Below are 25281 nucleotides of genomic sequence, written 5' to 3' on the forward strand. Positions count from 1 at the left end.
ATCTCCTTTCATTCGTATTTTTACTATTATTCCTGTATATTCCAATCACTAGGTGATGTCTCTTTTTCCTAAATATCTTGGAATAGTGGGTGGAGCATAACTGTGGTGTCAGTTTTTAGAACCTCTGCTGTGATGCCATCATGTTCTGCTGCTTTCCCATCTTCATTTCTTTAATAGCCTTTTTTATCTCTAATTTAGATGATGGGCTGGTATCAATTTTTAATTCATCTACTCCTTTTTCTTTTTTTTATTTCTGTTTGTATTCTATCACTGCTATTGTTTAAGATTTGACTAAAATAATGTCCCACCTTTCCAGTTATTCTTCAGTGACACTAGAATGTTTCCATTGAGATCCTTCACTGGGATATTCTTTTGCATGGCTTCTCCAGAAAATCTTTTTATAATGCTGTGTAACTCTCTACTATTATACTTGTCTGCAGCTTGTTGTGCCCTCAATGCCAGTTCTTCAAAACATTGCCGTTTATCTTTTCTAGTACTTTTTTAAATATTATATTTATCTTTAAGTTTGTTTCCCTTTTGGGGAATACAGGCAGCCCTCAGTTTATGCCTCACTTCCATTTCTGAAAAAACAGGCGTAAAACAAACCCAATTTTAATGGGAAGTTTTGTTATGTTCCGTGCAGTCAAAAAAATATGCACATAAAGTATGTGTAACATTATTATATTTAAGGCTTTGATGATACATACATATATATTTGTTAAAATAAAATTAATAACGAAAACAAAACAAAATTATATACAAAAAATATGAAACTTCAAAAAGATATTACATATTTCTATGTTGAAGTTCCTGGTTTCGGATCACCTGCATTTTTTTTGAAAAAAGTATCCAGTGTTAACTGCCTAGATTTTAATTTTCTTTCTTTAAGGAGTTCAGTGTAAGGTCGAATAGATGCGATTACACTCCTTTTTACATTCGCACTCCGTTCCCAATCGTGGTCCATTTCACAGAGTTCATCAGTGAGTGTCTCTATGCTTGCAAGAATACACTGTAAATCGGCAGTTTTTATATCTCTCAGAGGACCTTCATTGTTTTCTTTCTCCTCCTTTAGATGTTGACTTAATTGTTCAGCTAATTCTTTTAAGTCTTCATTGGAAAGTGATTTCATGGCTCTCTAAGACTTCTGTCACATCTTCAGCTGTAATATCGTCCAATCCCACCTCTCATGGAAGCTTGGTAACATTTTCAATAACATTCTCCTCTTACTCTAATTCCTCAAAGTCGTGCATAAATGCTGGAGGTTTTCACCATGCTCCTTTTAAACACTTTGCTGACACTTCATTCCAAGTTGCCTTGATGTTGTTAATGCCCTTCAAAATATCAAATGACAGCCAATAGTCTTTAATAGTTTTTCCTGTTTGTCCAAGACGCTTACAATTTCCATAAATGTTATACGGAGGTAATAGGCTTTGAAGATTGATATAAATCCTCTGATCCATTGGTTGCAAAAGCAGTGTTGTGTTTTGGAGCATGTAAACAACCTTGACATCCAATGGTGTTCTTGCTTCAGCAAGGTTTTGAGATAATGTCCAGGAACATTATCCAAGAGAAGCAATGCCTTGGCTGGCAATCATTTTCTTTACGTGAAACACGGTAGGACAAAAATTATTTGTGTACCAGTCTATAAAAATGTCTTGTGTAACCCAAACTTTCTTGTTCCATTTCCAACAGACTGGCAGCATGGCTTTTAGACCCTTGATGGCGTGTGGTGTCTGTGAATGGTACACCAACATTGGTTTAAGCTTCAAAGTTCCAGAGACATTTGCACCCAACAAAAGCATAAGTCTATCTTTTGCAGCTTTAAAACCTGGAGCAGAACATTCTTCACAGGAAATGAAGGTGCATGATGGCAATTTTTTCCAGTAGAGCCCAGTCTCATCAACATTAAAAATGAGATCAGGAGGATAACTTCCTTGTTCTACACAGTCTTGAAATTCTTTAGGAAAAGCTGCTGCAACTTCTGCACTTGCCGCCTCACCACATAATTTGACACTATGGCACTTACTTCGAGATTTAAATCTCATGAACCAACCTTTGCTTCCTAAAAATGTTTCTTCACCTCCATCTGTCTTTTTAAGTTCCTCAAAAATTGTTTTTGCTTTCTCAGTTATAACAGCCTGTGTCAGAGGAATGTTTTTCTGATTCAAGTCATCCACCCATAACGATAATAATTTTTCCAAATTATTATTAAGAAAGCGGGGATTTCCCTACCTTCTTAACACCAAGTTCTGCTAACTTTTCTGCGCTTCTTTTATCAGACAAGGTATGTAATTACGTACTTTATCAATTTAGTTACGTGTGTAAAAAAAAATTAAATAGAACAATTAAATAGATTCAACAGTAAAAGTTAAATAGATTCAACAGTAAAAGTTAAATAGATTCAACAGTAAAACGTATATGTATCAAACAAGGATTGATACATATACGTCGTAGTAGCTCGGTAAACACTCAAACACTAGAATGCCTGCTAGTGTCGTTTCTTAGTCAGACCACACTACAGTAAGAAAGCATGTGCAGGCATCCGGCGTTATTGTGAATTGGCAGAAATTGAACTGTCATAACCCGAGGGCTGCCTGTATTTCTTGAACACAATTTCAGCTTTATTTTGTTCCTTTCATCCACTATTCTCCAAGTTTTCACTGATAACCATTCTTCTTACTTTTTTTAGCATATCCTAAAACACATTCTGCTGTATCATTGACATTTTTTACTTTTTTCTGTTTATCCTCTACATCATCATTCCTCATATTCTCTCCATCAAAATTACTATCCATATTTTCCCTTAACTTTACTTTAAACTCGTTACAGACTTCAGCATTTTGTAATTTAGCAATATCAAATTTCTTCTATTAACTGTTTTCCCCTGGTGATTTTTTCAAATATATAACTGCATAGATCCAATTATTAGGTGATGATTTGAACCAATATCATCACTTCTTTTATTTTGGACATGTAATAACATTTTCCTGCACCTTTTGACTGATGGCAACATGATCTATTATATTCTGTGTTTTTCCACCTGGTGACATCCAGGTTATTTTATGTATTTTCTTATGCTGGAAGATTGTGCCACCTATGACTAAGTTATATTTGCCACACAGTTATATTTACATTTCTCTTTCCAAAACTATGCTTACTCATTACATTCTCTAGCCCCTTATTATTTGTACCTTAACTTTAGCATTGATGTCACCCATGAGAAGTATGTTCTTATTACCATGTATCATCATCAAGGTCTTATCAAGTAGATTGTAAAACTTTTCTTTTTCTTTAAAAGATGCAGTCTTGGTTGGGGTGCATAGCACTGAACAACTCTTAGCCTTCCAAATGTAGTTTTAAGATTTACGTTCATTCTGAAATCATTTCCCACTCAACCATTACTATACTAAATCTTTTGCTTACGAGGATTCCAATTCCATTTTGATGTATATCAGTAATATTAGGAATCCCTGAATAAAGAAGCACGTTCCCATTGGGAAACTTTATTCTACCTATACCCTTCCATCTTACTTTGCTAATCCCAATAATTCAACCTTATATTTTTCCATCTCCTTTCTTAGTTGCGCTAATTTTCCTGTTTGATAAAGTATTTTAACATTCCATTGGCCAAATTTTGTGTCCTAATTTTCTAAGCTTTAGTCAATACCAAGGAGTCCATCTAATTTCTACATTGATTAGACTTGAAAACAATATTTCAGTTTGCTGAGACTTGCCTACAAAGTTCCTATTCTGTTGGTAGGGCTACTACCTCAGCATCCAGACATGCATTTTATACACAAGCATTTCCTCTTGTGTGGATGCCTTGTTTGCGATAACAGGTTCTACCATGAGAAGATGATGATGGGATTTGAGTGAGAGAAGCTATATGTTATATATCATAAAGTCAAGGACTTCATAATATTATGCAGTCACCATCCCTTAGAACCCAGATGAAAATCTTGTTGTTTTTTAACTCAGTAATATCCATCTAGCATGAAATTATGGTTTCAGCCAATGCAGAATATAATTTGTTCAGCTAAGTCTAAAATTACCAACCCATTCTCATTTGTTTAGTATCCAGGTGGATACCTATTAAGGAAGCATCACACAAAGTTGAGGATTGAACATTAGGTCAGAATGTTCAATCCTTCTTGTTGTTTCCCCACATTCTTTAAAAAGCTATGTGAAGGTCTTCTCCCTGTTATATAGCTTTGTTCCTGCTAATATAATATAAATCCCAAATCTTATCAACCTTAGAATATTGTTCTTGCATTTTGGGTATGCACCAAAATTCCTCCCTCAAAATTAAGCCTGTAAAAACATGAATGGATGTTGATGCTCAGCTATTGATCAACATCCATTCACTCTTCAGCCTCTTAAACCTCCCAAATCAACTTTTCATCTTCTTTACATTGTTTTCACCAATGACTACAACATCAAGCTATTTAAAAAAGATATTAATATGTCTTTCTTTCTCCTCAACCATTTCCAAGCTAACACCTGCATCACTTTTTATGTTTTGCAGTCTTTCATGTGTGAAGTTGATATTAAAAAAATCCTCTGAATAAATTAATATGAATTATTCACAGAATGCTTCAAAGTATTTCTGGTTAGTACAGTTCATGGAAACATTTATGGTTATAATTCAGTTTGTATTTTATTTATGTATCATCTTCTTTTACTGGAAGAAAGCTGATAGTAGGTGAATAACTAGCATTTTTATTTCCAGCAGGGGAAAAAAAAATATATATATATATATATATATATTAAATATAAAGAGCCAATAGGCTTTATTTCAGCGATATAAACATTATTTAAATTAAGGGGATATTAAATCCCACATTGTTTTAAGACCGAATAAGAAACTCACAGATTGGAATTAGAGAGTTTCATGCCGAATATAGTATAGTAAACTGTAAAAGTATCGGCGACTACTAGTGTGAGCTAATGCACGTGGTCCAAGTATGTAGTACAAACTCGGGCAACTCATAGCAAAGGTGGCAAAGTTCTGATCGCTATTCTTGGTATTTCCCATAATGTAAAACACATTTCCTAGGAAATATATGCTGTTATACATTATAGTGGGAGGTCACTACCCAGACTGGTTTCAGCCTTTATTGAAGCTTCATCAGTGAGTAGCTAGACCAAATTAATACCAAAGGGTATAGCAAAAAGAACTTATATACTCTGCTATACGAGTTGTCAAAAAGGTGCACCCATTAAGTTACTTAAATATAAAGAGCCAGTAGGCTTCATTTGTTTCTCTTTGGAGAAACAAATGAAGGATGGATCATTTGTTTCTCCAAATGATCCATTTGAGCATTATGATTCATCCTCCAGTTTGTCCAATTTCATATCAATGTTAAAAATGCCTTTACTATCACATTTAACTGTTGCATGTGCACACAGCAAGGGAAACTTATGATAAATATGTTTTTAATGTCTGCTGTGACACAAAAATCAACTTCAGAATCTTCTAAATATGCAACAGGACACATTATATACCTAGTACACAATTATTTGAAAAGATAATTATCACAAAAGTACCAGATTATTATTATTTTATTTTTTTTTATAAATTTTCATTTTTATCTCTAGATCAATATTGGTGTGTTTATGGGTGCCCTTTTTCCACTTCTGTTCTTTTTTTTTTTAGTCATGATTGTACTCTACCCTAGTGCACATGAGCACTAAAATTATGAAAGAATATGAATACAAATATATAACAAGACCATGTTCAATAGTAAGGAAGGTGCAAGCATGCCCTGTGTAGGTTGTCTGCCTTGCTGATGACAGCTGTTAGATGGCATGTAAGGTATGCATGATAAGTAAACTTTTTATAACTGAATTTTTTTTTCATAGCCCTTTCAGGATAATTTGCATAAGTCAGAATGTGTGTGTGTGTGTGTGTGTGTGTGTGTGTGTGTGTGTGTGTGTGTGTGTGTGTGTGTGTGTGTAATATATTACTTGTGCTAAACCCCTTCCAAGCTGTTTAGTGTATTATTTTCTTCTGTAGATGATTATATTAGGATAAATTGAGAATCAAGTACGAATAAACCATAGACTGATTTTGATTTTGTATCATTTCCCAAACACATTTGAAGATCTCCAAGTGGATATCTTAAGCTTTGTTTCCCTATACTCCTAATCAGATAATTTAACAAACCATAGTCCAGTATAAACATGGTCCACAAGTTAGAATAATACATAATGTATGTCTTCTATTTTATAACTTCTGACAATAAAACTAGCAGTCCACTTATTTCATGCTTGCAGAATTTTTCTGTGGGGAAAAAAAAAAAAAAAATATATATATATATATATATCACCTCATATATATATGAGGTGGTATCAAAAATTTTCAAGACTAGCTCTGTTTACAAGAAATTACTTTATTTATCTACGTTTACACACTATCGCCTTCAAAACAGTCCCCTTGCATATCAATACAGCGCTCCCAGCGTTCTTGCCACTTCTGGAATGTGCCTGAAAGTCTTCTTTTCGAAGCATGTCAAGCACTTTCTGCGATTCGCACTGGATTTCCAATGGTGTCAAAACGGTGACCTTTGAGCTGGATCTTCATCTTCAGGTAGAGAGTGAAGTCTGCAGGAGCCAAATCTGGCGAGTAGGGTGGATGCAGAAGTGAGATCATGTTGTTTCTGGTGAGAAACTCACGTATGAGGAGAGCTCGGTGACAGGGTGCATTGTCGTCGTGGAGCATCCAGTTTTTCATGCGCCACAGATCTGGTCACTTTTGCCAAAAGTCTTCTCCCTCAGACGCCTTAAAATCTGGCATAAAACTCGCTATTGACGGTCTGGCCCTTGAGGACGAATTCTCGATGCACAATGTTGCGAATGTCGAAAAAGACGATGAGCATGCACTTGGTCGAGCTGCGGACCTGCCTCGCCTTTTCGGTCATGGAGATGATGGGCTCTTCCACTGTGAAGACTGTTGCTTCGTCTCAGGGTCGTACCCGTACACCCAAGTTTCGTCACCAGTAATGATCCTCGACATGAATGATGGGTCATCCACAGAACGCTGACAGAGTTCTTGGCAGACTTCGATGCAGTGTTCCTTCTGCGCCTGGGTCAGCAGTCTGGGGACGAACTTAGCAGCACCAGGGTGCATGTTCAAATCACACATAAGGATTACCTGGACTGTTCCGTATGATACACCGACAATGGCAGCAATGTTGTGGAGTGTTCTTCGACGATCCTCATGCACAAGTTGCAGAATGGTTTCGACATTTTTGGGGGTTGAGCTTGTTGAAGGTCTTCCTGATCTCTCATCGTCTTCCTCTCTTGAAGCACGCGTGCCACTCAAAACACCTCGAATGACTCATTGCAGCATCGCCATAAACTTACCGAATCATGTCAAATGTCTCTGTGGCAGATTTGCCCAGTTTCATGCAGAATTTCATGAAACTGGGCAAAATCGTTTGCTCTTTGTTCTAACTTGCTGTCCATGATGAAATCGCAGATGTGGTAACACAGGTGGTCAGAATAGCATCAGTTGCGCAGCTCCCGATGTACACAGGACGATATCTTTTGGCACACTGACTTATGAAGGTAGGTGCTCCCTGTGACTGTGCGTGCAGCCTTGTGCTGCCATCTCTTGGCATGTTACAAACCTAGTCTCAAAATTTTTTGATACCACCACACATATATATATACACACACAGTCGATTCTGGTTAATTGGGACAGCCGCTTTTTTTTTTGACCAAATCTCAAAGAATAGAAACCAAACCAACATATTAATACATAATTTAAACTCTTAATTGGGACAGTAGCTGAAAAGGAATTTAGCAATTTTGATATATTTTATGGATTTTTCAAAAATATGGCAACACTACATACACTAATATTTGGCAACACTAGCGTGATGCAAATCAGTTATCTTTCATCGTGTGTCTGTCAAGTACAAGTCTGCTTAAGAATCCACCCTTACTATATACTGTACCTAGCGATATCGATTTATTGTATCAATTTTATTTAAAATTTTTAAATCTTTGCGAAGATGCCAAGAAATGATTTTATACTTTCAAGTAAAATTGCTTTGCTGGATAAAATTAAAAGCCAGCCATTAAATACAAGCCATCGTAGACTTGCTGATATAACCGGTGTACCAAAATCTACCATAGTGCGTCTCCTACAACAAGAAAATCAACTGCGTGAGCAGTGGACATTACAGAAAGAAATTCCAGGAACATCCAAAAGAAAGCATGATGGAAAGGATCCAGAAGTCGAAGAAGCATTAGATCAATGGTTTTCTATAGTTAGCAGGCGAGGCATGAATATCAGCAGCCCAGTGTTGAAGGCGAAGACAGAGGAGATCGCTAAAAAGCTGGACCATAACGATTTTAAAGCAACTGCTGGTTGATTGTCTCAATGGAAAGCGAGACACAATATCAAATTTAAAAAAGCGCATGGCGAAAAGGGCAGTGCCGACAATGTAAGTGCTGAACAATGGCAAAATACTAAAATCCTTACTTTTTTAGAGAATTTCTGTTCAGATGATATTTACAGTGCTGATGAAACTGGCCACTATTATCGTGCTACACCAGACGGCTTTCTGTGTTATAAGCACATTGTACTGTCAAGGTATAAAAGGGTAATGGACCGCATTATTGTGTTATGCTGTGCAAATATGTCGGGTACGGACAAACGAAAATTACTAATCGTAGGAAAAAATGCTAAGCCTCAATGCTTTAAGGGGTTAAAAATAGAGAGTTTACCAGTAGAGTACCATGCCAATAGTAATGCGTGTGACTTCTGAAATTTTTCGGAATTGGCTTACGAGTTGGGACGTAGAATTACAGCGTAAGCAGAGGAAAATTTTGTTGCTTCTTGATAATTGTCCTGCACACCCTCATTTAGATAATCTAAAAAATATAAGGCTGGAATTTCTTCCTCCTAATACAATATCCTTAGTACAACCAATGAACATGGGGATAATAAAAAATTTAAAGACGGTGTATCAAGGAAAATTGGTTAATTACATACTGGAATCCGTTGATGAAAACCTGTTAACAACTTCATCAACAGCCAGATAGATCAGTGCAAAAATTTCCATTTTGCAAGCAATACAGTTTGTCTCTGACAGTTGGCGAGCTATAAAAAGCAGCACAATACAAAACTGCTTTGCTGTTTGCAGTTTAAAACCTTTGGAGGTTCTTGAAATTTTGAGTAGTGATGAAAATGAAGACATACTGCAAGCTCCTATCATGAATAATGAAGAATTTTCAACAGTAGATGACAATTTACCATGTTATGATGAAAACAAAAACTTTGAAGATGCAATTGTTGAAGTCATTAAATCCAAATGTCAAAAATTTGACGAAGAATGCGATGATGAGAATGATGACCCACCTGTGCTTGTAACTAATCGTGAAGCCAAAAAATTTATAGTTGGATTACAGCATTGTTTTATGCAGGAAAGTAATGAAGGAAGCCCTACATCCGCACTGAATATCTGTGCTGATTTTGTAGAACTGCAAAATTTCAAAAGCAAAAGACAGACTACACTTGATGCATTTTTGCAGAATTAAAATTTGAAATTGTAAAAGTTATAATGTATGCATTATTTTTTCTGCACAATTTATAGTACAAATATTTTCTGTATTTTGGTTTAATAAACCATTAAAATAGGTACCTAATTATTATTTTTTTTACCTACTTATTCATTTGCCTGCATATTACATATTTTATTTTAGAATTTATTATTAGTTTATTTAATTGGGGCAGCCGCTTAATTGGGCCAAAATGGATTAGTCCCAACGTGTCCCATTTAAGCGGAATCGACTGTATATATATATATATTTATTTATTATTTTTTTTTTTTAAATCTCATGTTTTAAAGGAAGAAAAATAATGAGCAACTGAAAGGAAAAGATGTTATTGAACACAGAATATGTTTTATTTATTTAAATATAAAGATAAAGAGCCAATAGGCTTTACCTTTTTGACAACTCGTATAGCAAAGTATATAAGTTCTTTTTGCTATACCCTTGGTATTAATTTGGTCTACCTACTCAATGATGGGACCTCAATAAAGGTCGAAACCGGTCTGGGTAGTGACCTCCCACCATAATGTATAACATCATACATCTCCTAGGAGATGGGTTTTACATTATGGGAAATACTAAGAATAGTGATCAGAACTTTATCCACCTTTGCTACGAGTTGTCCTAGTTTGTACTACGTGCTTTAGCTTATGCTAGTAGTCGCCGATACTTTTATAGTTTACTATATTCGGCATGAAACTCTTTGATTCCGATCTTTGAGTTTCTTATTCGTTTTGAAACAATGTGGGATTTAATATCCCCTTAATTTAAATAATGTTTTATTTATTTTATTTAATATCATGTTTTGCATAATTTTATACAGGTTTTATGGACGAATAGCAAGTGATCCTGATTGTCATGATGAAACTAATTTGATAGCCATTCGAGATAATGTACATGGATTGAAAAGTGAGTGTGATTCTCTGAATCTGTTTATTATATATAAGATTAAATTATATGAGTATATGTTCATACTGAAGGTTGATAACTCTATATATTGATGATTTTGCTAAGCAGCTTAACACAAAACTTGCTCACCACAGTGTGATTCATTGATTAAGATATTTTGCAGTTAACAGAGTAACTAACAGGATAACTAAAGGATTTACTTGTATTTCATTAACCTAGCATTAGTATGGTGGGGTGTCATAGACTCCAAAGATTTTAAATTGACTATAACTGTGACACCCCACCTTACTAACACTGGATTAAACAACTCCTTTGTTCATCATTTAATGAAATTTAATGTTATTGTTAGTTATGTTTATTAAGAAATTAAATCTTATGTATGTTTTATTAAGCATTAGTATTTTTTTCTCGCACATCTCCAGTGCATCAAAAATTCATCGTGGGAAGCCATACTAACCATATTCACACAACACCTATCATAATTTTCCTGAAACTCATTTGCCAACAAAGCATTCACAACAACCTCTAGCAACCCATTCACCATCCCAGCAAAAAGTCTACTTCTCACACACTTGCTAACAACACTCTTACACAGTTTCCATGGATGACCCCATATTCTCTCACTTTCTGCTGTGTATCGAAAACATTCTGTGTCAATCCTATAAAACCTCTTTAATAACTTATATGTATCATGTCCACTCTTTACTGCTTGTCAACTAGCTTGTAACCCACAGACATTCAGTCTGCACTCATAGAGAGAATTCCACAGACCTCTCACAAGCTTAGTCATTCATCCCTGGATCTTAACCACCATCTTCACATCATCACTGAAACTGGTTCATCAGATTTATGTGCAGTAACCAAATTTGGCATTATTAAAGCTTTATAAAGAGGAATAATAACTTCTCTATCCCTGCTTGTCGGTATGTTCTTCATTATCTAAATAATCTTATGAGCTGTTTCAGCCACCTTTTGCAATATGTCCCTCAAACATTTAACTAGCTGTCCACAGCCATGCCCAAATTCCTGGCCTCATCCAATTTCCCATAGTCCAGTTCCACCAATGTAGTATGCAGCTTGTAATTATATTATATTATATTGTATTATTCTTTGCCATACCATACTACCAGCTTGTTTAAGTCATCCTGTTGCACATGTTGTCTGCTCTAATCCTGATGATCTGAAACCAGAAATGGACACCACCAAGCATCATGCTCAAGAATAGTTTCACTTCAAAAAACATCTACTGTATCTGTTACACAAGAACCCTGATCCTGTATAGTGAGCTCCAGTTTCATACATTCATGAATCTCTGAATCAGGTTCAGAGATCCTTAAAAGATATAATTTAGCTCCCACTTTTTTTTCTCATAAACTCTCTTCCTGGTTATTCATTTGATTAATCAATATAGAGACCACATAATTAGTAACAATAACTAGTTTTATTAAAATTACAGTAAAACCAAATGAGTTTCATAAGTCATTATTGACTCACATCATCAGGACACTGGTCTTATATTACTTGATATAAGAAGAGTTAAAACATTGAATTTAACAAAGTGCTTGCAATAGAACAAAGCTGGTTATTGCTATCATGTTCAGTGGCATAATGCCTATTATATCCCAGGTCCATGGCTGTAAGATTTTTGAAGAATGCAGACCACACTTCTACACCAAGTTTGGTGTAGACAGTGTGGAATTAATAAAGTATTATTAAATTTCTTGTGTTTTTGTCAGCATGTTTCCAGTGATCTTTTTATTAGTTATAGGTTGAACAGCTTCTCACAAGGCTGTTCAACCTATCAGTTAAAAAAACGTTACCATAAAACCAAACTTAGCATGTTTCAAATTTCCCTAATTATATATATTAATGGTTTATGCCTAACAGTTTCAGTTTGCAACTAATGCTAGCTTGCCATTTTGAAATATATCATTCTTATTTCAGCTAGTTAGAAGTCTAAGAGCTAAAAATATGTACAGCATGAAACTAGAATTGGATTTCTGCAATTTAAAAAAAATAATAATTTTTTTTAAATTATTTATTTATTTTTTTTTTTTTTTTGTTGTTGTTGAGTGAATTCACTATAATAGTATTTATTGTAGTAAACGTTGATGGTATTAAGTCCAAATTTAAATACTGTTTGCAGAAAATAATATACTTAATATCAGTCATAATGAGAATACAACATTCTCTTTAAGATGAACTTCTAGAAAAAATTATGTTTCTTATAGAAATTTCAAGTGAAAGAATTTTGGCAGAGCTAAAGAAGATACTTATGGGTAACCACCATAAACATATTGTGAGCAAAATGATTGAGTTAGGAATTGGCCCTTTCCTTGGTAAGTTTTTTACCATTTTTTAAACATTTTTTGTTATTTGACACCTCCAGGGAGTCCAAGGACAACATCTTGCACATGATATGCTGTCTCAACTCCCACTGTTTATTTAATGTTTCATTCTCTTCCAACATCAGTGTGTTTATCTGTTAAACCAAATAAATTAGAAATTGAGTCGCAAACTAAATTTACATTTTCAGCTTGCTGAATACAGTATGAATAAATCTCCATTCCAGTAAATTTTGATTTTAATCCCCTTATTTACTTATGCAATAGAAATAAGAATGAGGAATTGATTACTACCAATTCCCCATCCACATAAAAGAAAGAGATGGTCTTCTTTCATATTTTAATTTTTTTCTTTCCTTACTATACTAGTCACCTTCCTAGCCAGAGCATTACGTTCCTCATGTAACTATTCTCCACCTCTCTCTCTCTTTATATGATTTCCATAATCTCTTTTCCATCTGCAATTCCTGTGTGATTTCTCTAGTCATCCATTTTGCTCCAAATTGCTTTATCTTCTTTACTCAAGGTATACAATCCACGATTGCTGTGAACAAATTTTTCTTAAGTATCTCCCATGCATTATTGATGTCCCTTTCTTCAAATTCTTTCATCTATTGTACTTTTCTAAGCTGGTTTCAAAGTTTTTTTTTAGTTGCCTGCCTTACAGTTCCATATAATTCCTTCTACCTTAATACTTCTGCATGCTTGTTCATCCTCCAGGTTAGAATAACATAGGAACAAGTATCACTAGCTGGAAGTAAGTATTGACATCTCGGTTATAATCAGATTCTCTGATGCATGCCCAAGCCCAAAACTCTCGAATCATCATATTCGCTCTGTTACTTGCTGTCTAAGACAGTTGTCCCTCAAGAAGTCCAAATTTCATTACTGTTAATACTATACTGCTTCCTATGCCCAGTTCATATGGCTATGCTTGAAGTCCCCCCCCCCCCTCACCATAATGAACACTATTATTCACCTTGCATTTGCAAAAAAAAAAAAAAAAACTTATAAACTCAAAGAGCTATTCAAGCTTGTCCAGAGTAGGCTTTTACAAACTTTGGCAGAAATGGAAGTGCATATGTCTGATGAAGTAGGAGCTGGCATGACTACTGTGGGAATGAAAGAAAGTCTGACTGTCAAAACAATAACAGGAACAATTGCTGGAATGCAAATGTTGAAGAATGAAATGATTAAGATGAGGAGTGTGCAGAATGAAAGTAGACATATGGTGGCTACAAACGGAAAAGTAAAATAATAAAATGGAAGATATATGAGAGAAAAAAGTAACAAATGATTCAAGAATAGCACTATATGGAGATTCTGTCATAAAAGGTTTGGTAGGTCTGATGAGAGGGTGCACAAGGTGGTCTCTTTTCCAGGAAGGAGAATGAACAAGGTGATTGAGTGAGGTACTGGATATGGGAAGTAAGTGTGCAAGGGGGTTAGTGGTTGTGGTTGGAATGAATGATTTGGTTGGTTATAGGGAGAATGTGAGAATGAATATCAGGAGATTATCAAAAAAAGAGAGACCAGAAAATGCAAATTGGACAGGGAAACAGGATAGGCCAGGGAGGTCAAGAAGACACGGTGTAAGCTCTGTGGATTCTGAAAGTAGTAATTAATGCATGTATGTGGATGGCCAGCATATGAATGGAATGGCTTGGAATACATGGGGGGGGGATATATGGGGCAGAAGGTGAGCAGACAGGAGCAAGTAAGAAGTTGCAGGCATGGGGGGGGGAGCACGAGTAGGAGTGGTTATTGAACAAGAAATGAATTATGTTTATTTACGAATGCCAAGAGTATCAGAAATAAGGGAGATGCAATTGTTGCATTGATTGAATGTATGGCAAATAGTTGGAATAAATGAAACATGGTTGGATGGGAATGACATCTGGACAGGAATAGAAATAGAGGGATATGATGTTTTTTGTTAAGATAGAAAAGGCAAGAAGGGAGAGGGAGTATTGCTGATAATAGCAGGGGAATTATGTCACACAAGGTTCAGATACAAGTGGAAAAAAGTGGCACTGGTTTTGAAGCAGTATTGTGTGAAGTTGAGGTTGACAGAATTGAGACATTTGGTGGGGTTTTGCTGCAGGCCAGGTAATGCAGGAAGTGGTGACAAAGAAATATATAGGTAACTTGGCTTAGTGAGCAAGCAAAGGGTGATCATTTTGGGTGATTTCATTTTTGGCAATATTAGTTAGAATGAAGAGATAGCATCAGGGAATAAGGAGAATGAATATCTTGAGTTCTAAAGGGACAATAATCTTAGGCAATATGTAACAGAGGTTAAGTGTCTTAGATCTGGTTATATCATCAGAGGAATGTGATTGTGAATGGAGTGACTAATCTTCCCTCATAAATTATAGATGCCAAGAAATTATATTCTTGGTTTCATCCTTGATCCAAGTGTAAGCAAACAAAGCTTGCATGTAAATTAATTTCACATCAATTGCCTTAGTATCCCATAATGCAAAGAACATATCCTTAAGAAGGAGTATAATTCTATATATTATGGGAAGGGCCACTGCCCAGACCATTTTTGACCTTCCTTTGTTGAAGTACCATCAGTGAGAGCCAGACCAGAAGTGATACCAAGGTTGAAGTAATACAGAGGTCTGGCTCCCACTGATGAGACCTCAACAAAGGTCGAAACCAGTCTGGGTAGTGGCCTTCCCATAATGCGTGGCATTATATACTTGTCCATAAGGATATGTTCTTTGCATTATGGGATACTAAGGCAATTGATGTGAAGTCATTAGCCTCTGTATACAAGTAGCCCAGTCATGAAGTTACTTCACATGCAAACTTTTTTTGCTTACATTTGGATCAAGGATGAAACCAAGAATATAATTTCTTGGCATCTATAATTTATAGTATAACCAAGTGAATAAACTTGTGATAATCTTCCCTCAGTTGGTGAGAGTGATCACCTCGGTTACAGTCAGTCATTTGAGAACTTCTATAAAGAAAGGATATATATTTAGCTACAAGGCTAGTGATTATAAAAAGCCTAGGAGCTTTTTATAATTTGGAGCTATAGCATGGAAAGAGGAGGTAAGTGCGAAAGAGACAGACACTGCATGGGCATTGATCAAGAGTTATTTAACAGCAGCAACGTCTCAGTGTATTCCAAAGGTGAAAAGACTAAACAAGATAGGAGTAAAAAGATGAATAAAGAGATTAAGCATGAAATCTGGAAGAAGGCAGCACTGTGGAGACAACACATGATAAATGTTGGTAATGATCGATTGCATTAAGAGTATACAGAGAGCAGGCCAGTAAGTTGACTCTGTTGGTAACAATATCAAAAGTGCAGTATGAGAAGAAATTAGCCAATCAAGCTAAGAACAATAAGTGAGCTCTTTCGATATATTCAATAAGTAGAAGGGAAAATGATGATGGGAGGATGGTAGTTGATGATACTGGCAGATTGGTAGCCTATGAAGATGATATAGTTGAAGTATTCAATGATCAGTTAATTAGTGTATTTTGTCCTTGTGAAGGCAACATCATGAGAAGCTAGAGTGTAGAGGATATGGTTGTAAAATTCGATGCAGTAGGATTTTTCCTTGTTTTTTGCATCGACTTTTACAGAGTTTAGAACTCGTAAACAAGCTAAACAAGTTTTGTATTAACATTGTAAATATTATAAAAACCCCATGTATTTAACTCCAAGAAATTAACATGCAAGTTTGTGCAAAACAGTAAATGTTTAAATTGTAAGATTCAAGGGCAATGGTTTAGAAATCGACACAGTATTGATGTAGGAATTGTATACAATGTAAGTGATTTTTAATTTTGCTCGGAATCAGCCAGATGCAAGCTTCAAGGACAGCGATAAAAAGCAGTTTAGTTTGAAGCAGTTCTCCTTTTTGAAAACAGGATTATGGGTGTGTATTCTGTGAGAACTAAAAGTGAACATTAACATGAAGGTCAAGACCTTTTGCACGGGAATATTCGGGGCCTTCGACCCTCAGTCCAGGTACACGAAAAATCATATAAAGAAGGTCATCTAAGAAAAAAAAAAAAAAAAGGAGAGGAGAAGAGAGAACTTCAGATCCAGTCCGTGCATAGTGTTCGTTGGCCTGGTTGAGGTTGCGAGGGATAGCCACAGGAGCCGTGAAGTCACTGGAGGAGAAGAGAAGCAAGACCAGCATGCATTGCCAGTCTGCTAAGTGCCTCGAATGTTGGACCGCTTCGGCTGATTCAGAAACATCGGTAAAAATTTGCTTGAAGCCCCAGGAGTCATCCATGTGAGATGACAATGACGATAGAATCTTTGCGTGGAAGTCAAAACTTGAAATGAATGAGAAGCCAAAGGAACAAGAAACAGGTATATAGTACTGCTAAAGAAGATATGTGAGTACATTTTGTTGTGTTTGCTTAAGATATGTAAAATTGACTGAGAGTCCACGGGACATTTATTGTACTTAATATAGTTCAGGACTGGAAAGTTAATCTAAGAATACATTTTTGAAAATGATGGAGACAACTACTGTGTTTGAATAAAAACTTTAGTATAATATAACTAAAATCTACATTCCATGTTTCGACCTTTATGTCAAGGTCATCTTCTGGAGCGTACACACTATACACAGAAAACAAGCTGCACTACAATCAAACTGGCTTGTTATAAAGTTACTGACCAACCGCTACAACAATTGTTGGCCTGACCTCTGGTGGAAAAAAAAAAATTATACATCAACTAGAGTCCTATTATTAGTGTTAACTGTTGGTTGTAGAAATACATTGGGTGCAACAACAAGTCTATGTATCTATCTATATACATATATTAACATCATGATTATACATGTACATTCCAGCCAGTTGGTATGGAATGGTTTCTGATACTAGCTGAAGATTGGCTAGAATTTTGGAATTTTCATGCCATCTTTGTTGTTGATATTTGGGTGGTTTATCAGGATTTCGCAGGCTTCCTTAAATTTCCTTTCATACCAGGTTTTTGTATGGTGTAAAGAGCGGGTGCTTTTCCAGTTGATTTGGTGTAAGGTGTTGAGCGCGTGATCCGAGAGGCCTGCTTCACCATAATGGTTATATTTAATGTGTCATGTGTTCTTTCTTATATATATAGGGATTGTCTGTCCTGTTTCACCAATGTAGGGTAAGTTACAGGTGCAGCAGATGCAATAGACTCCCTGATGTGCCAATGGAAGGAGAGGAGCTGAACATGGTTTTAAGTTTAGTGGGTGGCTTAAAGGTGGCATTGAGGGTATAATGTTGTAGGATTCTGTTGATTTTTTCTGATAACCCTTTAATGTATGGGATGGCTACGGTTTTACTGTAATCTAGATTCATTTTTGTTGTTATTTTATGGAGTATTTTATTAATGGTATTTTTGTTATAGCCATTATTTATGAATGTGTCGTGCATGATTTTTAGTTCTTGTTGCAGAGCTTGCTGGTTAGAGCAAATTGTTATAGCTCTGTTTTTAAGGGTGTTAACGACTCCGTATTTATGTGATGGGTGGGAGGTATGAATTAGCATGTGTGTATTGGCCCGTATATGTGTCGGTTTTCGGAAGACCGTAAAGGATAGACTGCCTGAAGAAAGACATGTGACTAGTGTGTCTAAGAATGAGACTGCGTTTTGATTTTTGATTTTGATAGTAAATTGTATGCATTTGTGTTGTTTGTTCAGGTGGCCAAAGGATGTCTTTAGCATTTGTCACCCGTGCGGCCAGATAGCGAACATGTCATTAACATATCTGAGCCAGACTGACAGTCTTAGCATGGCAGAATCAAGAGCCCTTTGTTGAAAGGTTTCCATTTGGGGTGGATAGTGGTGAGCCCATGGCTGTACCTTCTTTTTGTAGCTAAAATTTGTTTTGTCACACGAAGTAACCAGACTGTAGTACGTGGACAAAGAGGGCCGTAATGTCGGGCGGAAATTTGTTCTGTAGTAGGAGAATTGTATCATTAATGGGGACATTTGTGAAAAGGGCAGAAACGTCGAAACTGACTAATAAGTCATCTTTGTTGAATGTTATGTTTTTAATTTTGTTTATAAAGTGTTATGTCTATTCCATTCACAATTGGTCTAAGCGGCACATTTTGTTTGTGTATTTTCGGGACCCCGTGTATTCTGGGGGTGGCGGGTGTAGTGGTTTTTGAGTTTTTTAACCGTGTCCAGTGGCCAAGATGCAATGGATTTGAGTAGTTTCTCTGTTTTATCCTTTATCCTGTTTGTTGGGTTATAATTTACCAGTTTATATGTGTTGCTATCAGCTACTAGTTGATTCATCTGAAAAATCAAACTGGTATGTCTGTTGACCTGTCTACAGTTGAAAATCTACATTCAACATTTTGACTTTTATGCCAAGGTGAGTACACACTATACACAGAAAACAAGCTGCACTACAATCAAACTGGTTTGTTAAAGTTACTGACCAACCGCTACAACTTCTACATGGAAACTTTTGAGCAAAGGGCTCTTGATTCCGCCACACTAAGACTGACTGTCTGGCATAGAGATGTTGATGATGTGTTCGCTATCTGGTTGCACGGACAATAACAGAGCACAACAATTTGTTCTAACCAGCAAGCATTGAAACAAGAACTAAAAATGATCAGCGACACATTCATAAATAATGGCTATAACAAAAATACTCAATGAAACAACAACAAAAACGAATCTAGATTACAGTAAAACCATAGCCATCCCATACATTAAAGGGGTTATCAGAAAAAATCAACAGAATCCTACAACATTATAACCTAAATGCCACCTTTAAACCACCCACTAAACTTAAAACCAAATTCAGCTCCTCTAAGGATCCTCTCCTTCCATTGGCACATCCTGGAGTCTATTGCATCTGTTGTACCTGTAACTTACCGTACATTAGTGAAACAGGACGGACAATCCCTATACGTAAGAAAGAACACATAAGACCGATTAAATATAACCATTATGGTGAAGCAGGCCTCTCAGATCACATGCTCAACACCTTACACCAAATCAACTGGAAAAGCACCTGCTCTTTACACCATACAATAACCTGGTTTGAAAGGAAATTTAAGGAAACCTGCGAAATCCTGATAAACCACCCAAATATCAACAACAAAGATGGCATAAAAATTCCAAAATTCTGGATGGCACACATTCAGCATACCTAATATATAAGATCCAGCATAAGTCAGGACTCTAGCCAATCTTCAGCTAGTATTAGAAACCATTCCATACCAACTGGCTGGAATGTACATGTATAATCATGATGTTAACATATGTATATAGATAGATACATAGACTTGTTGTTGCGCTCAATGTATTTCTACAACCAACAAATAACACTAATAATAGGGCTCTAGCATTGATGTATAATTTTTTTTTTTTTTTTTCACCAGAGGTCAGGCCAACAATTGTTGTAGCGGTTGGTCAGAGTAACTTTAACAAACCAGTTTGATTGTAGTGCAGCTTGTTTTCTGTGTATAGTGTGTGTGCGCTCCAGAAGATGACCTTGACATAAAGGTCGAAACATCGAATGTAGATTTTAGTTATATTAAACTAAAATTTTTATTCAAACACGGTAGTTGCCTCCATAATTTTCAAAAATGTATTTGGATCAGCGTGTAAGCTTAAAAGAAAGGATTCAGATCATCCATGGAAATGATATCCACAAGTGTTGCAATCAGTATGGTAAGTTGAAGATACGTATTTCCCTCTTGATCAATCGGCTGGCCTTTTTAAAGAGATGCAGAGACAATAACCTTATTCCTATTTGCATCAGGCTGAAAAATAAATTTACATCCACTAAAGCACTCTGTATTTATGACCACACAGAAAAAGCAATGCTTAGAGAACAGATCCAAACCGCCTGCCAAAACCTAGCAATAACTCAAAATCTGGTTTCAAAATTGCAATCTGGACTATTGAGCTATATTAATCCAGACATTCTACAAGTACTTGAAAGAATTACTGACGATTCGGCCAAATATACCTTGGAAAAGAATAAAGAAAACTCAAGACCAAATTCTACAGTTTGAAACAACAGCGAAATATGGCAGCCAATCACAGGAATCCATCCAATCAGGAGACCTCCTCCCCATTAAACACCAATGTTGGATTCTAATTATGTAGAAAATAGAATAAATGTTGTTTGATTCAGAATCCAACATGATTTTCCGTCATAAGAACTATATTTGTAGATATTATTTAATGTAAATAACATAAATTATAATTGATATTATATAACTACCTTAATTATGTCAAATATTTAATTGCTTAATCAAAGAAATGTGTTAATGGTAAATAGATTCTGTATTAAATGTTATTAAGCTGTTTTATTTATTGTTATGTCAATATTGTAAGAACTTATATTTGTAGTTTAACTGCGCATTTATTGAAATGCGATCATTCTATTTATTCCTTTTGTGAAAGCTTAATGTTATGTAATAACTCAATGTAGTTGTATAGCGTAATGTAACATTCGCGAGAATGTTTACGTCTATCGGTTGTCATGGAGACGCGTGAAAATAAACGGGCGCGTGTGAAGGGAGCGTTTTGTGGAGAAGAGAGAAAATAGATACGTAGTTGTAAGTGAGGGTCGGAACGGAACTTTGGAACTATAAGGTAGCAAGGAAGTAAACTAAAGAAGTAGATGTAATTAAAAGGTTCTTAGGGAAGAATTGAGTAGATATTTTTTTCATAAGTGAATCTTATAGTTGGCTGAAAGCAAAGTCAGCCGTAGTAATAAAGGAAATTATTGCCGTAATCGGATAATTAGAGAACTGGACATTCAAAGAAGAATTCTGAATAAATCCAGTCAGTCTACAATTACGACTTATTTCTATACTACGAAAAAAGGAATTGTACGAAGTTAAACTAGTTGATGAATGATAAATAAGAATAATTAATGTACCTTATAGTTGTTATCTGGATTTTTGAAGAGCGATTAGTAATGTTTTAGTTATTTAATGTTTCGCAAGTGTGATAAATACAATTTGAAAATGTGCTCACAAAATATTGGAAGTACTGAAGATTATTTCTGGTAAGGACAGTCATATTAGTTTATTTCAGTGTATGCAGATTTAAGTATTAGTTCCGTTGCGCTGTTTCTAAAATTTAACTGTAGCTTACCATCGAGGCTGAGAGTTGAAAATATAGACATTGAAGTGATATCTACCGTGGTTAGTGCCTGTTACGAGTTAATCGTAGAGTATAGTTGAGAGATACAAGGAAACTGATTAATTAAGAATTTCTATTGTAGTAAATTGAGTAAAGAAACTTTGTGATTCTGAAACTGTATTTGTATGTGAAAGTTTGGAAGATTGATTTATTGTGAATGACTTGACCTGATGTACTAGCTTGACTGAGTTGTCATATTTAAAAGTGGAATACATGTATTTGTTATATAACCATATATTAAATGTTTTGTTTGTTAATTTAAATATTGTGTTTGCCTGAATTTCTTTTTACTGCACCGTTCACAAAAATTCGGATCTAGCGGGAATCCCAGAAGGAAAGAAAATAAATACCATCGGCCTGAATGAGTGAAAAGACTGCTAACTAATTTTGAATTAATCTTACTAATTCATATAGACTTATCTAAGGATAGAGTGGCGCAGTATAATAGAAATTTCTCTACCCTTAGATCAGTGATTAATTTGCAATTAGTTTTCCTTTATTTTATGAAAGTGACTTTTAGCAAGATGGCGGATTTAGAACATAACATGAAAATAGAACGTCACGACAAATGGCGCAGTCGGCAGGATGTGATTTAATTGATAGAAAGTAATTTAACAGCTGTAGATTAACAGATTTAATTTAACTTGGTAATAATAATTGTGAAATTGCTCCCTGAAAATTTAAAAGGTAAATTGAATAGATCACAATGAACTGGTTGTAATCAGAAATCAGGCAAAGATAAAGTTTTTTTTTTGAAATTAAAGGATTATATTATTTGAATTGACGCTCCAATTATCACAATGGCTGTTACTTCCAATTCAGAGATGGAAAACAGTGAATTTTTTAGAAGTATGAATCCCCAACAAGTAATTCCCCAATTTTCAGGAGAAGACTCTGATGATGTATTATTTTTTTTTACTTATGTTGAGAAACTCAGAGAAACAGCAGGTTAGACAGACTTTCAGTTGTTGGTATTACTTAGAAACAAACTAATTGGTAAAGCTAAGACATATTTTTTTTCATCTCCTGTACTTAAGGAAACTTTTGAATACAAGAAATTTAAGGAAGTCTTGCTATCTCAGTTTTGTAAACGGAGGAGTGTTGGACCAAATTTGTGGAAGCTACAGAGGATTATACAAAAGGACAAAGAATGTGTTGGTGACTTCTACAATCGATTACTAACTCTCTCTGAAAGTTTAAATGTATCCAATGAAGACAAACCTCATTTGGATTGGGCAGTTTATCAACAATTTAGACAAGGTGTCAGACAAGAACTGAGGGAGACAGCCTATAAGAAGAAGATAACCTCACTAGAGGAATGTCTTATAGCTGTCAAGGAAAAGGAACAAATGATTGGAGACCTTTGCCTTTCATCTAATATTGGCCTTGTAAACATAGTAGAAACAACTGATTGTTCCATAGGAGTAAATAAATCCTCAAAAGAGAGCAGAAAGAAAGAAGATGAAAGGAAAATCATTAGAGAGAATCCTATTGATCAAAACTGTATGTCCGACACAAAAGAACAAACCAACAAGAAATTATTCAAGGAAGTAAAAGACATTGTTCACCAGGAAGTAGAAAAATTGCAACAGCCAATGAAGAATAAATTAGATGAAGTAATGAAAAAATTGACAGAAATGACTGTTGGATTTCAAGAAAATTTCAATCCCACAGCAGAACATATTAGTAAAGTTGTCAAACTGGAGGTTGAGAAGCAAAACAAACCAATATTGGCTAAATTGGATAGAGTAGTGGAAGCCCTGGAGAATGTTCGACAGCAAATTCCCATTGATCCTCAAGCTCAGACAAGGAGAAAATTTCTCAGAGATGATGGAGATCCTCCCAAATGTTTTAATTGCAACAAGATTGGTCACATCGCTAGGAATTGCTACTTTAATAAAAGAAACTACTCTAACAGCAGAAGAAACTCTAATTTTGGACATATTTCTAACAGAACATATAATAAAGCTCAAAATTTCCCTAGATCAAGAGAGTTAATGATGAAGGTTACAGGATGTGTCAAAGGTCATAATTGTAACATTCTATTTGACACAGGTTGTAATGCCTCAATCATCAGTAAGCATTATTTCCTAAAGTTAAGAGATAAATTATGGAAAGATGTCACCAATTTATGGAGACCTGTAAGAATTTCCACTCTTTCTAATTCGAGATCTACAGCATATGAAAAAGTTCGTGCACAAATTTATATACCTGACATCAACCTCTGTGTATATCAAGATCTATTGATAGTCCCTTTCTCTCCTAGCTTAAATGCTCACATAATATTAGGAACAAATTTTATGGAGAAGCATCACTTCTCTTGTGACTTTTCCACAGGTCAAATATCCATATTGAATAGAAGAATACGTGTTAAAAAAAACAATAACTCTGAGTGCACAGGAACAAGGCAACTAACAAGAAGATTTTGTGTGCCTAATCAAGAAGAACAACCTGATAAGATGCAATCATCTATAGACAAACAAGCTGTGAAAAATACTGATTTAAGCTCTACTATACTTGATCAGCCTGTTATTCAACTTGACACTGACTTGACATCAAAACTTCAAGTATCTGATTCTGAGCATGAGATTTGTACTGAGAATCAATTACCAGCTGAGATTAATTTTACTGAGATATCAGCTTTGCATATCAGAACTAAGAATATGAGAAGAGGAGACAATTATAAGGACTTAAATAATTACAGAAGGAAAACCAGAAGAATCAGTCACCAAAATAGAAGTTATACTACAGTCAAATATAATGACAGTAAGAATCTAAGTAAAGACCGAGAAGTTGTAGAAGATAGTACATGCGTTGTAGAAAACACAGGACGGAGTTTCATCCAAACAAGGTATAACCTAAGACCCCCCCCCCCCCCAAAAAAAAAGGAGAGTAGTAGAAATCTGATTCCACCACCTAAAGGTTTAGAGTGAAAAATTTTTCTTTAAGGAAAAATTTTTCAGAGGAAGAGTAAGCCTTTGTTGGATTCTAATTATGTAGAAAATAGAATAAATGTTGTTTGATTCAGAATCCAACATGATTTTCCGTCATAAGAACTATATTTGTAGATATTATTTAATGTAAATAACATAAATTATAATTGATATTATATAACTACCTTAATTATGTCAAATATTTAATTGCTTAATCAAAGAAATGTGTTAATGGTAAATAGATTCTGTATTAAATGTTATTAAGCTGTTTTATTTATTGTTATGTCAATATTGTAAGAACTTATATTTGTAGTTTAACTGCGCATTTATTGAAATGCGATCATTCTATTTATTCCTTTTGTGAAAGCTTAATGTTA

At 35.2% G+C, this 25281-nt stretch overlaps 1 protein-coding gene across 2 annotated transcripts in view; it reads left to right on the top strand.

Annotated features, from left to right (window-relative positions):
• The window catches only part of LOC150105011 (CCA tRNA nucleotidyltransferase 1, mitochondrial-like), an 83366-nt gene that overhangs the window by 36234 nt on the left and 21851 nt on the right, over nt 1-25281 (top strand). For both annotated transcript variants that reach the window (XM_090396101.1, XM_090396100.1), the window contains exons 5-6: nt 10388-10473; nt 12705-12812. In XM_090396101.1, coding sequence (XP_090252227.1) covers nt 10388-10473; nt 12705-12812 — 194 coding nt within the window. The remainder of the gene's footprint in view (nt 1-10387; nt 10474-12704; nt 12813-25281) is intronic.

The sequence above is a fragment of the Typopeltis vanoorti genome, chromosome 7, assembly GCF_054136105.1.
Source record: "Typopeltis vanoorti isolate ZY-2024b chromosome 7, IOZ_Tvanoo_1.0, whole genome shotgun sequence".
NCBI lineage: Eukaryota > Metazoa > Arthropoda > Arachnida > Uropygi > Thelyphonidae > Typopeltis > Typopeltis vanoorti.